We start from the raw sequence: 18,458 nt of genomic DNA, 5'->3' as shown, positions 1-18,458 counted from the left end.
GATTATGAGCCCCAAATTCCAGAGTTTGTGGGAAACTCTGGAATCCAGATTGACTGCACAGGCTTCACAGAAATAGATTTTTTCAAAATCTATTTCTCTGACGAATTCATAAATTTGATCGTGACCCAAACAAATTTGTACGCCCAGCTATTTATTTCTCAAAACCCAACATCCTCATATGCTAGACACCTAGGTACAACCCTCTGAATGCCCCCCCCCCCGCCCCCCACCTCCTAGGAGTTACCGTCAAGATTGTGTGGGACTTACTGCACCCAATGCTGGATAATGTTTATCACCTCTATGTAGATAACTATTACACCAGCATACCCCTATTCATGTCCCTAAAAGCCCGAGGTACTGTGGCTTGCAGCACAGTGCAAAAAAATTAGAGAGGGCTCCCTAGATCCCTGGTAGGGCAACTACTCCGAAAAAGTGACAGTAAGGCTCTCCTCCATGAGAACATGCTGGCGGTTAAGTACAAGGACAAGAGGGATGTCCTTGTACTAACCACCTTGTACTAAAAATGTTAAGATTTGCTTCTAAACTTCCTAGCCTTCTAACCTCCCAAAAATATAAAATGTCATTTTCAAAATGATCCAAACATGAAGTAGACATATGGGGAATGTAAAGTAATTACTATTTTTGGAGGTATTCCTATCTATTATAAAAGTAGAGAAATTGAAATTTGGAAATTTTTCCAAATGTTTGGTAGATTTAGTATTTTGTTTATAAATAATTTTTTATTTTTTTCTCCATTTCACCAGTGTCATGAAGTACGATATGTGACGATAAAACAATCTCAGAATTGCCTGTATAAGTAAAAGCGTTTTAAAGTTATTACCACATAAAGTGACACATGCAGATTTTCAAAAAATGGCCTGGGCAGGAAGGTGAAAACAGGCCCGGGGTTGAAGGGGTTAATCAAAAATGCTGGAAGCCTGACATTATAACTCAATGGGATCTGTTGTGATTTGTGAGCATCTGATATCATATCGGTCATTGCTCTCATAAACACAAGCATGACGATAGTGTGAACAGAGCCTAATATACAATCTTTATAAAAATGTAATTCCTGCTTCAGGTTACTGCCAGCAAAAGCAATAAAGATCTGCACAATGATTCTAATCTGCAATCCTCACCCTTTATCGTGTTCTTAGCTGGTATTCATCCTCCTAAAATGCATCAACATATTTTTGTGGTCATGGGTCAGTCGTGTTCCTGTGTGAACTATGTTACTGGCAGTTTATACACACATCCTTTTTGGCTAGAACCAATATTTGTGAGAGTATTTCTAACCCTTGTGTCTGCTGGCACTGATCTGACTGGAATGTGTGCGCATTATGTGCAAGTGCTAAATGTAGCAGAGAGATGCTAAGAAATCGGTATGTTTCAATAAGCACCGTAGCCAGACCGAGGACATTTATCATCTTGCTGTTTTTGTGACCTTCAGGCTTTACAGAGGTTGGCAAGTCAATACCTTAAGAGAGATTGGCATCGAGGAAAGAATGAAACCAGTGAATGCAGGTAGGTGCCTCCACATGACCAATATGTGAAACCGCAGAAAGCTAAATACCATCAAGTACTAATGTTATATATTGTCTTTTTATTTGTCCTAATTGTCTTTATTATCATTCTCCAGCCAATTACTGAAAACTTGTATCCGTGTGGATGATTGACCACTTTAGTGCCATCTTCCTGTTGTTTTCTTTATGAAAAATGTATGAAAAAATACTCCAATAATTCAGGAGAGGACATGGGTGCTAGATAGACCACCCAAGTAACCTAAAAAAAATAGCCACCAGTATGAATTGCCAGAGCTACCTAACCTTGGTTGAAAGCAGTTTCTTTCTCCATGCATTCATAGCCCACGTAGCCCATTACAGGCAGTTGTTACATAAAGCAGCTACAGTATGTGCACTGTCTGCTGGTAGTTGACATGTCAACTGCAAACCATACCTCTCTCTGTTGGTTGTTCAAAGGTGGTATTGCATTGGGGAAGAAGAGCCCTGGAAAAACAGAGGAAAGATTACTGAACTTCAGTTAAAGGGGTGGTCTCACTAACAAAGTCTCTTTCCATATATTTGTCAGAGCTTGTGAGTGGCGCTTGAAGCCAAACCAAGAAAAGGTTTTAATTAGAATTAATGGTTAGGCCTGTTTCACACTTGCGTTGTTAAAGGGGTTCTCCGGGAATAAATAAAGATACTTAAATATTACTTTATTATAAATATATTCCCAAATACCTTCCATTAGTTATAATGGCTCATTTTGTCTGGAGAGTAATCATCAGGAGAAATAAAATGGCCGCCGTCATATTAGTGCCCACAGAACCTGTCCTAATCACACAGGACGACAAGCTACTTCACAACACTGAAGTTAGGAGCTGCCTCATGATAAGAAATTGGATTGGGGAAATTTGGAATTACGACATGAGACTAGCTCCAGAAGTTATGCTATTTCATGACTTTGAAGAATTGCGGCGTTCTCCCCCCTTGATAGTGGATGCAGCTCTGGTGATTTCGCTGAGATGCCTACTGCAGCGGTGGTTGAAGGCAGAGATGCCTGGGCTTCCTGATGTGAAGGCGCAGATGGTTCATTTTATGTTCCTGGATAAGTTAGACACTGAGTCGAATAAAGATAAAAAAAAACAAAGGGTTTTTTAAAAGGTGGAAACTGTTTATTGCCAATAATTATACACAGGAGGAAATTAAGGACATTATGCAGTCATTCAAATATACAGAATGGTATAGTCTAGAGGCCCTCAAAGGCACCCTGGGGAAGTTAGCTATTTAGCCTCTAATGTGAAGTGAGGGAGTGAGCCCGGTGGAAAACTGATAGGACATATATCAGGAGATGCTAGAAATGACAGATTGAAAAACCTGGAGACAGTTTTGCTGAAGTGACCTAGTTGGGTGGGAGGGGGAAATTGGGGGGTTGGGATATTTTTCATTATTGTGTATAAAATTGATAAAATGATGTATCACCTTTGCATTGAAGCTGTATTCAAAATCCTGTACTGTTTCTTTATCATATGGTGAAACGAATAAAACAATTTTTGAAAAAAAAAAAAAAGAGCTGCCTCATCCTCCTCTCTGCTCAGCTTGTCAGGGATTATGATCCTGAATACAGTTTAATATCATCTTTAGCATAAAGTGCAGAGAGTATGGAGAGGACAGACTTTGGTAATGTGGGACTGTGGTAATGGAGACTGCATACAGGTGCTGCTGCTTATTATCCTCTTCTCTGTACTTCATGTCTCCTCATGGGCTCCATTCCTACAGAGATTCAGCTGAAGAGCTTATCATCTGTATTCAGGATCATAATCCCTGACACGCTGAGCAGAGTGGAGGATGAGGCAGCTCTTTACCTCAGTGTTGTAAAGTAACTTGTCCTCCTCTGTGATTAGGACAGGTTTTGTGTGTACTAATAGGATGACGGCCATTTTATTTCCCCTGATGATTGTTCCACAGACAAAATGAGCCATTATAACTAATGAAAGGTATTTTGAAATATATTTATAATAAAGTAATATTCATGTATTTTAATTTTGAGTTCCGGCAGAGGATCTTGATCAAACTTCTTGACTCTAGCATTCAGATAGGGCTTACAGTCATAATGGTTAGAAAAACCAGCTCACAATATTTGCATTAGGTAATTATACAGCATATTATAGTAAATATAAAACATAATGGTAGTTTATGATAATACATTTTTCTTTATTTGTATTTTTTTGTATACTGCCTCCATTAGCCACACATGAAAATCGTAAAAACACCCCCTTGTCTCCCTGCACTCATAATAAATCTCGTGTGTATCCTGTTTATTGTTATTTTTAGATGTTTCTGATTCTTAGCTGAATAACCTCTTTTATCCTCATAGGAGCGTGTTTTCAGTGTGGAGGTCTATGATGGAAGGAACAGCATTTATAGGACAAACCCGAGTCACAGCTGCAGAGAATTACAGAAATTTGACAACGGAAACTGCAAAAACAGCCAGAATTGCAAAGGAACAGCTCTTGAAAAAGGTAAAATAAAGAAAAAAACTATTAAATAAATTTGCATGCATGGCTGTGTGGTGCTCAGCCGCATGACCACTGCGCCCCAACCTGGCATGGCTGTACCATGTGGCTTTAACCTCACGACCTCTAAAGGGAAATTTTAGAACTTTATTGGTGCAGGCTACCTATATCTTAATGCCTAATATTACAGGTAAATTCTGGGAAAATATTACTATTTTTCCAGGAATAAGTATTAAATGGGTACTCCAGTTTCATGTTATCAATGCAGGGTATACCTCAAACCCTGTTTTGAGGAATAGGGCATATTGCAGATCGCATGCTGATGTATCGCTTGTGTGTGAACTAGCATTAATAGTATCCTCTCCAGGTTGTCTACAAGCTTTCCCCAACTTTTCCCCTATAGACCTACTTAATATCATGTGTAAAACATCCAACTGGTTGTCTTCCTTCATGTATGGGGTTATGGCACTGAAAATAACACATAGGGCCCATATATCTCCTTTCCAGAACCATCTTCTGCATGCCCAAAATAAACGCATATGAATGCATCTCTGTGTCATTGCTTGTAGATTTGTCGCAGCAGCTGTTTCTCACAGATCGATTTTGTACGAATAGATCTCAGCACATCCTCCGTTGCATTTATTTGTAGAAAACTCTCATGCTTTTTCCATATGAACTGGGTAGAGGCTCCTGTGATGAATACCACGCCTCGTGCTCGCTTGACATAACATACATCGAGCTCACGAGACGCAGTATGGTCACTTGTTACCCAAAGCGTGACGTTACGCCCTCCAGAGGAGCAGGTAAGGTCAGCTTGGTACAGTTTACACATACACCTCCTGGCCACGCGGGCACAGAGAGGCAACAAGCTGAGAGAGCTTTTTCACTGCCGCAGTGGAAACAGCGCTGTCTCAGCCCAGGAAATCTGCCACAGGGTTCTCGTTTAATATAAGCCCGGTCCGCTAACGGGATTATATAGGGTGAAAAAACAACCCGCGGTAGCTTATATCTAGGCGGAAACACGGACGTGGGGATTCGTTATCGAGATACAAGATAGCACAAGATTAAATTATATATTTAATCGCCTTAAGGGCACACTAGATATAACACAATATACACAGAGAATATATACAGTGGTCTGAGGTTACAGATACAGGTAAAATAGGTACAACAGGGTTAAGCAGAGCAAAAGTCAGTTACCGGGTAGATGAAAGTTCCTTAGGGTGATAAGGGTGGAATAGTCCTTGGCTGCAGTCACATGGGGGCAGTGATGTCAGCTGGTTCCTGGTCTCTACAAACACATTGGCACTATGTGACTCCCTTCAGAAAAGACACCGCTCGCTGGCTTGAATGGACTTATGACCTGTAGCCGTCCGCTCCCCTTCCCTCCTATGGATAGGGTCCACCCCTCCTTCTCTGGTGCTGGCAGTAAATGACCCATGCAAGCCATAGCCCCAGACCAGAATGTCTCAGGAAGATGGTTCCGGGCCCAATTGATTTGCCTGGGTTCCGGCTACAACTAGAGTCCAAACATGGTGCCGTTATGTGGTTTCTGTGGGGAGAGATATGTATATCTTCCCTGCCGGGCATCCTAGCCTCAAGCCGGGACTACATGGATGTTTGCCTTTGCCCCAGGATCGCAAAAAGATAACCTAATTATGCCTGGGATGGACGGATGATTCATAATCCCTTATGAAATGTAGGTGCCAAAATGTCTGGGAGTTATCATTGATCCTGGGCAAGGGCTGAGACCTCCTCCTGGGGGTTTTCCTGCAGGATTAGCTTGCCTCCAAACTGGCTGGTTGAGGTGTGACTTTATCCACCTTGGGCCTCCTTGAAGCCTGGACCCCTGGGGCTTTCTCCCTTGCTAGCTGACAATCAGATGGCTGGGGGGTGGGAACATATTTTGCATGTACACTGACTGTGTACATGCCAAAAGGTGAATCAAGTGACAATTTAGGGCTGCCAATAAATGATAATCCATATTCCTCACAGCTCCATTTTATCATTACTTTACTGTTTTCAATACACCATTTACACCCTGATAGCTACTCCACTACTGGCCTAACCACTAAATCATGCACAACCAGATCCAGGTGGCAGTACTTCGGTTGATTGTCTCACACAGTAAAGATACTAGGGTGTACGTTCACTTAAGAATATACATATCACACTGCCCGAAGAACGTATTTAAAAGAAAATAATAAAGTATTTATTAATAACTGGTTAAAACGGGAAAAACTCTTTGTATCACTTTCGTGACTTTTTAGGCACCAGCCTGGGCTGATGTCGTCAAGGATAAGTATTGACCCGCTACATCTAAAACAGTCTGGACTAATCCTAAGTACTTCTGTTGATACTTAAATTCTTCCTACCCTATCCTTAAACCCACCTCCCCAATATCAAAGGTCCAGAGGAAATCTTATGCATACTTTCTGAGAAAACAATCTCACCCTCCCACTCACTTGGCGATAACTTTCTCAAGTTCAGAAGGACATTTGTTTGAAGACACTAATGGGTCAATTAATACTCCTGGCGGGGGATCTTCTTCCTTGCTGGCGTAGCTTTAGAACATTTTCTACACCTAAAACAGGCATAGAAAATTATAAATGAAATGGGCCTGGCAGCTTGCCCCTTCACGCCCACGCCCCTCCTTTTTTTTTTTTAGACCCAGCAGATGTTTGCCAGACAGTATATCAGCTGGTAAATGACCCCCTGGGGGTCTATAAGAACTTATGGATACCTACTTTGGCAGAGATGTGATCCCACAGTGAACTATTCTCCCTTTCCTATTTGCTCTTCTCCTCTTCCCGTTTGTACATTCCAGGCTGGAATAAGTTTGTTAAATCAAATCTGTTACCCCTGGCAAGCCGTATTAAGTAGAATAATTCCTGATATGTAATTTGTATGTTGATAATTACCCCTATTGCACCACTATGCGCTCATAAAATGGCCATGGAATGCATAGAGAGGACTTCTCCTGGAGTCCTCCCCATTATGTGCGCATGCAGAGAAGTCCTCTCAGTGCATTCCATGGCTGGTTTGTGGACACATAGCAGGAGAATGGGGATGAATATTGACATACAAATTGTTGATCTGGAGTCACTAAAAAGTGTTTCATACAAATATTACTGTACTGCCAGAGGTGACATTCTCTATAAATATAATATTAAACATTCAATAAAAAATATATATTAATACATATTCTATCTTGTTATTCCTTCTGGTTCTTTGGGTCCTAGAGATAAATATGGGGACGAAGACCCAGTGCTAGTAATATTCCACTGATGGAGGTTTTCCCCTCTTTGAATGCAGCATGGATCATTGTAGTAATTACTACATTTCAATATTTTTCCATTATAAAGGAGCTTTCATGTTCACATACTTTACTGTGCGATTCTTCCTTTACATTAACTAATTCAGTAGTTTCTTCTGTTAATTTGCCAGAGCATAGAGCAGCTCCTGAAAGTTCAAAATGAATTACTGGACACTGTGAAAGAAGTCAGCAAAACCAAGAAGCGTTACGTCCACATGGAACGTGTCAGTGAAGTGGCAAAAGAGAAGGCTGCTGATGCTGAAGCCAGGTGAGATGGAAAAGCGTACATGTAGGTTTTTATTTATCTATTTTAAGGTCCATTCACATGTCCGCAAAAGGGTCCGCACCTGTTCCGCAATTTTGCGAAACGGGTGCGGACCCATTCATTCTCTATGGGCCCGGACGTGAAGCGGATTTCGGCCCCGAACTTCCGGATTTGGGCCCCGAACTTCCGGTCCGCAGCGCCGCAAAAGATAGAACATGTCCTATTCTTGTCCTCAGCTGCGGACAAGAATAGGCATTTCTATAGCGGGTGCTGGCCGGGTGTGTTGCGGACCGCAATTTGCGGGTCCGCAACACACCACGGACGTGTGAATGGACCCTTATGCTTTGTTACGTAAATGTTTGTTTTAAGAATTGCAAAATTGTAAACATTTCATTATGGAAGATGCCAGTGTGAGGCACGCAAAACAACGGGTTATTATAGTGACCTCACAGTCTACAGCTGCAAGTACAAGGTTTGTCCTGGTTTAGGGTGCTTTCACACGACCGTATAAATGGATCCGCATCTGTTCAGCAATTTTACGCAACAGGTACAGACCCATTCATTTCAATGGGGCCTCAAAAGATGCGGACACCACACCGTGTGCTGTCCGCATCCATTGTTCCGTTTGCGGTCCCGCCAAAAATATGGAGCATGTCCTATTGTCCATGGTTGTGGACAAGAATAGGCATTCTCTATATAGCGCCGGCCATGTTTGGTCCGCAAAATGGGGAATGCACACGGACGGTATCCGTGTTTAGCGGATATGCAATTTGCGGACTGCAAAACACTTACGGTCGTGTGAATGCACCCTAAGTTTGGACAATGACAGCAGACACATTTTGATGTTTTTTTTTCTTACCTAGATCCAAGTGGATGGGTCACAAGTCTAGCTTCCATTCTTTTTTGTAAACTTTTATATGGTTATTTTATTACCTTACTTCCATTAGTAAGCTCTCCTAGTAGAGCCTATAAAGGTAGTGCTTGCATAGGAATACAGCACGCTTCCAAGACACTATCCTATTCCTTGGCAAGTACCAACCTGCTGTATATAGGATGTAAGCTTGAGAAACTTGTGTGGCATGTGAGCGGAAGGATAATAACTATATGACTACTTTAATCCCAGCATTTGTGCTATATGTATATTTGTCATTATAGACTCACTCCTCTTGTCCATCTTTGACTTAAGGCCCACTTTTTATTTCATTACTAGCTTTTTACACGCCAAAAAGACAGCATCAAATAACATTTACAAACATGCTGTTAGCTTTATGGCTGGGTTCCAAGAGGCACTTAAAAAAGTTGTGAGGGCCTTGCACAGTTTGCACTTATGTATTTCATATTTTATGTTTAGTAGTTCGTGCTTAATGCCGATTGCAAAATGAGTATGTACAGATATCTGAGATGCTTTGAAGCAGATGTTTCCTCTTTGAGCAAGACTGTCACTTTTCAGAGCTTATTTGCATTCCTTTGTTCCCAGGGAGCATTGTCTGACCTATACAACTCCCTACACCAACTTGGTGGTCTCCAGAAGGGAACACTTAAAGAAGCCTATATTTCTTTGCCTATATAGTGCAGGATAAGCCATTAATAAAAAATAAGAGGTGCTTGTGTATGCCTTGTGTATACCTGTTTTATTTGATATGTAATTAGTGGGTTGTCAGCCATATTGATTCAATCTCCTAATAAATCCTATATTCCCCATCATGCCTAGCTTTGCAGAGACAGAGGGGGTGGATTTACACCACACTGCATTGCTCTGTGTCCTCTGAGGGCAGCCATGACAGATTAGTGACTCAGCTGCTTTCCCCTCACACTGCAGTCTCCATGTTTTCCTATGTGATGCAGCTTCAGCCTGTCTGCCCTCTCTGCCTTGTCATCTCTCACCTCTGTCAGCAATTACATGCAAGAGGCAGGGAGACCAGTGTGAAGCTACATCCCATATAACTATACTGGAGAGTCAGCACACACAGATAGTACAGGCAGTGTGAGTCAGAAGGTTTATATAACTGTAGCTAAACTCTGTATACATTTACCTACTATATATTTGCACTCCTGGTCCTTTAGATAAAGTTGTTATATCTCAATAGAATAAAGGAATATACAGAGGGGTGTGGGGCAGGGGGGGTGCCTGAGAGCTGCCAGGGGGATTTGATTTCACAGGAAGTCAGCTATTGGTAGAGACTGAGTTCATGTTTACACATTAAAACAAGCAGTCAGACTTGAGGTCACGTGAACAGGTTCCCATAATGAAAAGGTTAAAAATGTATGGATGAAACAAAGTTAGGGTGAGATAAATTACACTGCTAGAAAATTGATGCTGAGTTAGTAATATATGTAAAATATAAAATTCCCCTAGACTCTCAGTGAGTCAGGAGTCAAAAAAGTTACACAGGTCGCTTCATCAGCGGAGGAGACTGCTGCTATTACATGCAGGGATCTCCTCCTCAGTATAGGGAGGAGCGATCACTAATGCCATCGCTCATCCCTATACTGAATCAATGTTTGCTGGCAGCAGATCGTGATTAGACACCACATTCTGCCTCCTGCAAAAAAAAAAGATTTTTAAACCTGTTGAAATATTTTCATTGCCAGATGAACGAACGTTTGCTTGTTCATCGGGTATTTGGCAGTAGTGTTTCAAAACAGTGAACTGTGAGAAGAACAATTCACTGGGAGCTAGCAATGCCTAGGTTAGTATTACTTTATATACATAAAGTTCATTTATGTGTTTTAAAGGGGTTCTGCACTTTGTTTTAACCGATCTATCCTCTGGATAGATCATCAGCATCTGATCGGCGGCGGTCCGACATCGGGGGACCCCTGCCGATCAGCTGTTTGAGAAGGCAGCGGCGCTCCAGCAGTGCCACGATCTTCTCACTGTTTATTGCTGGCCCAGTGACGTCACGACCAGGGCTGTGCAGTCAGAGTCGAGGAGTCGAAGTCGGAGGCAACTTTGGGTACCTGGAGTCGGAATCTGAGTCGTCAAAACTCTGACTCCTACTAAATTTAAATTGGAATAAAAAAATAAAAAAAAGCAAGTTTAAATGTCCCAATTCACAAAAAGTTATAATTAATTACTTCTCTACTGTAAGACTAAAGGCCAATGCATTCAGTGCGTCACGTTACCGCAAAACGAACACGTTAAATGACAGTGAAGAAGCATGCTTTTCATATGCTTCACTATACGGCAATAATTATGCTTTCCATGGTGTTGTGTTCCGCTGTTACAGGGAACGCAACGCCCATGGTTAACCTAGCCTCTCACTGATAACTAATTAAGTAAATATGTTTTTTGCAGGACTAGGGACACCTGTATAAGTGAAGAGAAAGGATAGTCAATAGTTCAAGACTAAAGCTGTAAACCATTTGATAAACTGCTGTCATTCAGCTAAGGCTATAAAAACTCGTAAACTCAGATTGTTAGCTTAAACTTTAAACATGACTATGGGGTTCTACTAGGGAAATCATGTTTTAAAATAAATGCCCCTTCCCCTGCCCCTTCCTGGATCCCCGACTGCCCCATCTTCAGCAGAAGATCAGCACACAAAGGAGAAGGCAGCAGCAGCAGCACTATTTTTGAACTGTAAAATTCCTGTTCCTGATGTTTATGTCTGCTGCTACTATCCAGCCACTTGATAAAAAATAAAATAAAACTTTGTTGTTTTCATTGTGTTTGTCTTTTGCTTAAACTGTTCAATACAGTAGACTGTTGGCTTCCCAGCCAGTAGTTCTGTGGTAATGACATGTATGTTGCCTTTCTTTCCTTCAAGCAATGTATAAAAACATTTGCATATTAAATTAGGGGTGGGCGATATGCGATATAAATTTGTGCCACGATATGGATTTTGTGCTTATCGCCTATATCGCCAGACCACTTTCTGCGCGCACCATGTTCTCCTGAGCCGGCACAGTGGAGAAGGAGGGAGTCCCTCCCTCCCCACTGTGCGCGGCTGCCGCTGACCACCAATGAGAACCGAGGAGGAGGAGGAGGAGGAGGGGAGTGACTGACAGTAAATAATTGAGTTTTCACGATCTCAGTGAGATTGTGAAAACTCAAATCCGATGGTATATTCTAACCCCCAGGCTTTCCCATGGTGACAGGGACGCTTGCCTGGGGGTTAGAATATACAGGGCCACGCCGCTCACAGGAGAACATTTCTAAACTAATCAGTAACTTTAACTTTAATCATTGCTGATCTCTTTACTGGATACCTTACTCTGTCTTAGCTCCGGTAACAGCAGGCAGTGCGGGCGGGCGGCGCTCACTCACTGACGTCACTCGCCTGCTCCTCCCACTAGGCGGCGCAGGCGCATGACGTCAGTGAGTGAGCGCCGCCCGCCCGCACTGCCTGCTGTTACCTGAGCTAAGACATAGTAAGGTATCCAGTAAAGAGATCAGCAATGATTAAAGTTACTAATTAGTTTATAAATGTATAGCGTCGGGGAGGGGGATCTGTGGATGGTACTGTTTAGGGGGGAGATCTGTGGATGTCACTGTTTACGGCAGGGGGATCTGTGGATGTCACTGTTTACGGCAGGGGGATCTGTGGATGGCACTGTTTAGGGGAGGGGGATCTGTGGATGGCACTGTTTAGGGGAGGGGGATCTGTGGATGGCACTGTTTAGGGGAGGGGGATCTGTGGATGGCACTGTTTAGGGGCGGGGGATCTGTGGATGGCACTGTTTAGGGGAAGGGGATCTGTGGATGGCACTGTATAGGGGAGGTGGATCTGTGGATGGCACTATTTAGGGTTCTAGCCCTTAAGGAGGCTAATAGTTATTAAAAAAAAAGTAACCCCCCCCCCCCCAAATATAAATAACAATATATCGCGATATATATTGCATATCGCACATGCTTAAAATTATATCGCAATATAGATTTTAGGCTATATCGCCCACCCCTATATTAAATACAGAGGAGTCGAGGAGTCGGAGCATTTATCTACCGACTCCACAGCCCTGGTCACAACTAGTATCAACTAGCATGGGCGGGGCTAAGCTCTGTTCACTTGAATGGAGCTTAGCCCCGCCCACGCTAGTTGATACTAGTTGTGACATCACTGGACCAGCGGTAAACAGTGAGAAGGCTGCGGCGCTGCTGCCTTCTCAAACAGCTGATTGGCGGGGGTCCCGGGTGTCGGACCCCCACCGATCAGATGCTGATGATCTATCCAGAGGATAGATCATCAGTTAAAACAAAGTGCAGAACCCCTTTAAGTATATATTCCTATTCAGGGGTTGACTGCTGGACTGCCATGTGTGATTTTCCAGTTGTGGTAAAACTGCAAATACTGGGACTGGGCATACTGGGACTTTAGTTTCACAACAGTTGACAATTTTACAGGTTGGGGACCATTGTAAATGTTTAAAGGTATATGCCCTTACAATGGTCCCCACTGGGCTATTTGACAACACCGAGGAGATGATCGTTTGTGACATCCAATGTGACTATTGTGACTGTGTAATGTTTCCGTTTTGCACTTAAAGGCTATAGACACCTTTGGGGGCATTTTTTATTAAAGCATAGTACTCATTTTGAGCTAAATATATATTTTTTCAATTGGTCTTTATTAAAAATGTTGAGCCCCTTTCTCTGAACAGCCTTGGCATTCTCTAGTAGCATGGTCTGTGTTTTTATTGTATTTCCTCAAGCAGCTCCTTTATCTCTGATTTCTGACCTTATAAACACTCATCCATAATAGCTTAATTCTTATCTTACTGATAAGAGTGTGGCTTAAATAGGTGTTTTTCAGCAATTAGTAATTTAGAGATAAGGGTTATTAGATGACAGGCACAAAGTAAAAGTATGATTCTCACAGCTAGACAAACAGTTCTCCCTTTATGACAAAGCTGCTGAATATTTTTAATAAAGACCAATTGAAAAAATTATTTTAAGCCCAAAACGAGTAGAATGCAATCATAAAAAAATGAATTTACCCCGAATGTGTACATAGCCTTTAAATGTATAAATTCTGTCAGGAATGCCTTTACCTAGATTGTCAGACCAGTTTCACTCCTAAAAGTGCTTGATGATTACCACGATAACACAACCCCTTTAACTACATACTGGGAAGTCAGCCATTAGAAATATTAAAGGATTTTCATATATGTCAGTGCCACCTGGGTGATCCAGTCTTACATGTGCTATTCTCACCAGGTTAAAGAAGAGCGACCATGGAATATTTCACTCTAAAGCAAGTCTGCAGAAGCTCAGTGCCAAGGTATAAAGAATATTAAGATCCTGGAATAGTTTCCTGGCAGGAGACAAGAGTTTAATATATCTGGTTTACTTGTTACAGCGTTCAGCCAACGATTATTCTAAAGACCTGAGTGAAGTACATGACAAATTAAAGCCAGGATTAGTGCCAGCAGCCTAGAAACCCTCAGTAGACAGCCAGATACCGCCGTCTTCAGGTGCTAAAGACTAATGATATGAAGCACCTGCCTATGTATATCTATATACGCTTGGGTCATTTGGACATGATCAGCATAAGCCACCATCCTCTGGATGTAAACAGTGGCTGTTTACATTCATTGACTGCAAGTAGAGATCGTATGAAAAGAATTAAAATGTAATGTGAAAATTGCTGGACTTTTAATTATATAGTGAATAAGAATTAATTGTTAAAAATCAATATAACCCTATAGTTATTGAAAAGGATCACTCCCCATCAGGAAGACTACACAGGGGTTTCAAAAGCTTATCCAAGATAATTGAATATATCAGACCTAAAATGACTTACATATTTTTTTTTTTAAGTTATACTCTCCCCTATACTATACTCTCTTCTCTGTGGTACTGGTTTGGTTCTACTGTTTACTTACACGCTGTTTGTAACCACTGTAACAGATTACTGGCCTCCGTGGTCTACCACCGAGGAAAGTGATTGGCTGCAGCAGTAATGTTCCGTACGCCTGCACATCACTGTGCGCATGACAGTGTTGGTGACTTGCACAGTGACGTAGGCCACTGAGGACAGTTATTGGCTGCAGTGGTCGCATGCTACATCCCGCTATGTCACCACTGATGTAAACAAACAGTGTCAGGAGAATCGGACCAGCACTACAGAGAACCGTGCTGGGGAAAGGGGTGAGAATAACTTGTTTAAATTCATTTAGCCATTTTATGGCTTGTCTGACTATGAGCGCTGCAGCCTTCTCTGTGCTGATCAAGCACAACACCGTACATTGTATAGTGGTTGCACTTGGTATCACCCTCAGTCGCTATACAATGTACAGTGCTGTGCTTGATGAGCATAGAGAAGGCCGCAACACTCATAAGAGCGCTGGTACCTTCTCAAAAAGCTGATTGTTAGGGGGTCCTGGGTGTCGGACCCCACCGATCAGATACTGATGACTTATCCTAAGGATAGGTCATCTGTATCAAAATCCCGGAAAACCCCATTAAAGAGTTTCTCCGGGAATTAGGAAAATGATAATACTTAAATATTACTTTAGTATAAATATATTTCCAATTACATTTCATTAGCTATAATGATTCATTTTGTGTAGGGAGCAATCATTAAAGGGCTCCTGTCACCCCACTAAACATTTTTATTTTTTTATTTTTTTTACTTATAATCCCTATACTGCGATTTATGCCTACATAATCTAATTAATCATTTTGGTTCAGTAGATTGTGTTAAAAACGTGCTTTTAAAAAAAGCAAATTACCTTGCTACCAGCAAGTAGGGCGGCTACTTGCTGGTGGCAGCTGCATCCTCCGATCCTAAAGACGCCACCTCCTCATGTTGATTGACAGGGCCAGGGAAGGGGATATTTCTCTGCTGGCCCTGTTTGCATTCAAAATCTCACGCCTGCGCCGTAACGGTATTCAGTAGGCGCAGGCGCACTGAGAGGCGGCCGCTCGCTCGGCCGCTCCATCCTCAATGCGCCTGCGCCGGGTGTAGATGTGACGTCATTGGCGCAGGCGCATTGAGGACGGAGCAGCTGAGCGAGCGGGCGCCTCTCAGTGCGCCTGCGCCGACTGAATACCGTTACGGCGCAGGCGCGAGATCTTGATAGCAGACAGGGCCAGCAGAGGACGATCCCGTTCACTGGCCCTGTCAATAAACATGCGGAGGGGGCGTCTTTAGGATCGGAGGATGCGGCTGCTACCAGCAAGTAGCCTCCCTACTTGCTGGTAGCAAGGTAATTTGCATATTTTAAAAGCACGTTTTTAACACAATCTACTGAACCAAAATGATTAATTAGATTATGTAGGCATAAATCGCAGTATAGGGATTATAAGTAATAGCTGGTAGCAAAGTAATTTGCATATTTTAAAAGCACGTTTTTAACACAATCTGCTGAACCAAAATGATTAATTAGATTATGTAGGCATAAATCGCAGTATAGGGATTATAAGTAATAGCTGGTAGCAAAGTAATTTGCATATTTTAAAAGCACGTTTTTAACACAATCTGCTGAACCGAAATGATTAATTAGATTATGTAGGCGTAAATCGCAGTATAGGGATTATAAGTAAACAATAAAAAATAAAAAAAACGGTTTAGTGGGGTGACAGAAGCCCTTTAAGAGAAATAAAATGGCCGCCGTCCTAGTAGTACACACAAAACCTGTCCTAATCACACAGGAGAACAAGTTACTTCACAACACTGAGGTAAAGAGCTGCATCATCCTCCTCTCTGCTCTGCTTGTCAGGGATTATGATTCTGAATACAGATGATAAGATCTTCAGCTGAATCTCTGTAGGAATGCAGTGCATGAGGAGACATGAAGTACAGAGAGGAAGTACAGGACAGACTGTGGTAATGCGGGGCTGTAGTAATGGAGACTGCATACAAGAGCTGTTGCTCATTAGTCACACCCCCACTATCCTCTCTGTACTTCATGTCTCCTAATTAACTCCATTCCTACAGAGATTCATCTGAAGATCATATTAAACTGTATTCAGGATCATAATCCCTGACAAGTAGGAGAGGAAGCAGCTCTTTAACTTGTCCTCCTGTGGATTGCGGCCATTTTATTTTTTCTAATAATTGCTCCCCAGACAAAACAAGCCATTATTACTAATGAAAGGTATTTGGTAATATATTTATAATGAAGTAATATTTAAGTATTTTCATTTTATTAATTCCCGGAAAACCCCTTTAAGCTATACCAGGGGCACCATTTGCATGGAGTCTGCACCTTCTCCCCATGCTTGTGTGATTTTTCTCTAGATATGCTCGGATTTCCTTCCTCACTCCAAACCATACAGCCCATACCCCCCGCTAATACTGGAACACACAACTCATTGGTTGGTGGCCGTCATTGATACTGTATCCTTCTGTTCAGGTGAATGAGAGCTGCAATACCATTCATATCCACTATACAATGAACGGAACGCTGCGGCTACTTCATCCAGTTGATCGGTGGAGGTGCAATGAGTCTAACCCCCACTGATCTGGTATTGATGACCTAGCCTTAGGCTAGGTCTTCAGTATTAAAGTCATGTAATATTCTTTTAAATATCAAGTTCCTTTATGCATCTTGAGGGAAATTTATGCTTGCTAAAGTATGTGTTTTGTTTTTTGTTTTCCTGGCCACTTTAGTAGTTGTATGAACCCTATTAGCGATTTCTGTGTTAATAGAGGGGAGTCTCTCATTCAAAACAATCTACTAGCCATAGTAGATGCATTCAGCACCTCTCTAACTGCAGGACTGGCAAGCCCATATATTACGTTCATTTTTATAAGAACGGTGTAATTTTACATTTCTCCTGTGGTGGCGCTGCAGGCAAATTGAACCCTTGTTGTCAGGTTCTTCCTGCACAAATTACAGCTGATGGCTGATGAAGTCAGTATGTTATCATAAATGGGATTGTCTAGAACAGGCCACTTCACTTCCCTTATATTTTCACACTACTGGAACATATAACTGACTCTCCATGACTTGGACATTTTTAGTGTATCCGAAACATAGTTTCCACATTTCATATATTTCATATAATTTATTTCCACTTAGTTTTCAGCACAGTTGTCAGACTGCACACAGCAGTTGGCAGAGGCACGGAATGAATACCTTTTTGCTTTGACTGCTGCAAACGCCCATCTCGATCTTTACTACCAGTCTCACCTGCCAGACATCATGAAGGTTGGTCATTTTAAATATTTTTTAATTTTATTTTTTGCTTGAAATAAGTACGGTACTTTTAGGAAAATTATAGTTTACACATTTACATTATACATATATTTACATATATTGCATTATAAATGTAATAAATTATGAGCTTTTTGGAGTCTTCTGTTTCTTTTGTTTTTGTTAGGTTTTCTTTTTTCTTTTATTTTCAGTTTTTCTGCTGTGGCTATATACTGTAGTGACTGGACATTGTGTTGTACAGAATGAGTTTTTTTTAGCAGCCTGTTCACATGGACATGCTGCTTGTCTTCTGTTGCATCCACATACAGTGATGCACCAACGACCAAACTCTTGGACTAGCATTCTGGTATTCTTCATTTTGTGATAAAATACTACATAGTGTATTAATAGTTTTACAATTAGAATCCCCACCAGATCTCAAACTTCAGCTGGTTTTCCAATGTGTACCACCAGTCGATAATAAAAATGTTCCTTACCTCATGATGTGTAATAACTTTGTACAGTCTTTCTGTTGTTTTCTCATTTAATTGTGCCCCATAATTATCTTGTTATCTTTTTCTGGTTCAGGAAGACACCATGTTAGTTCTGATGTTTGTACTATGTTTGTAACTTGGTCACCAAGGGGTTTACTACCTTTCTAGAGTAACCATAACAGTGTGATCCACCATTTTACTATTGATCGCCTACTATACTGTCCTCATACATGTTAGCACGGTGTGTAATCTGACATGTAGCTAAACCTTCTGTCTTCAGAGAAA

At 41.7% G+C, this 18,458-nt stretch overlaps 1 protein-coding gene across 1 annotated transcript in view; it reads left to right on the top strand.

The window, feature by feature from the left end:
• LOC122923254 (F-BAR and double SH3 domains protein 1-like) overlaps positions 1–18,458 on the top strand; it is an 89,307-nt gene that overhangs the window by 50,239 nt on the left and 20,610 nt on the right. The window contains exons 4-8 of the mRNA XM_044274035.1: positions 1,451–1,524; positions 3,877–4,021; positions 7,463–7,599; positions 13,754–13,817; positions 17,566–17,694. Of these exons, the coding sequence (XP_044129970.1) occupies positions 1,451–1,524; positions 3,877–4,021; positions 7,463–7,599; positions 13,754–13,817; positions 17,566–17,694 (549 nt within the window). The remainder of the gene's footprint in view (positions 1–1,450; positions 1,525–3,876; positions 4,022–7,462; positions 7,600–13,753; positions 13,818–17,565; positions 17,695–18,458) is intronic.

The sequence above is a fragment of the Bufo gargarizans genome, unplaced genomic scaffold (assembly GCF_014858855.1).
Source record: "Bufo gargarizans isolate SCDJY-AF-19 unplaced genomic scaffold, ASM1485885v1 original_scaffold_1406_pilon, whole genome shotgun sequence".
Classification (NCBI taxonomy): domain Eukaryota; kingdom Metazoa; phylum Chordata; class Amphibia; order Anura; family Bufonidae; genus Bufo; species Bufo gargarizans.
This window is presented reverse-complemented; position numbering and strand designations above follow the sequence as displayed.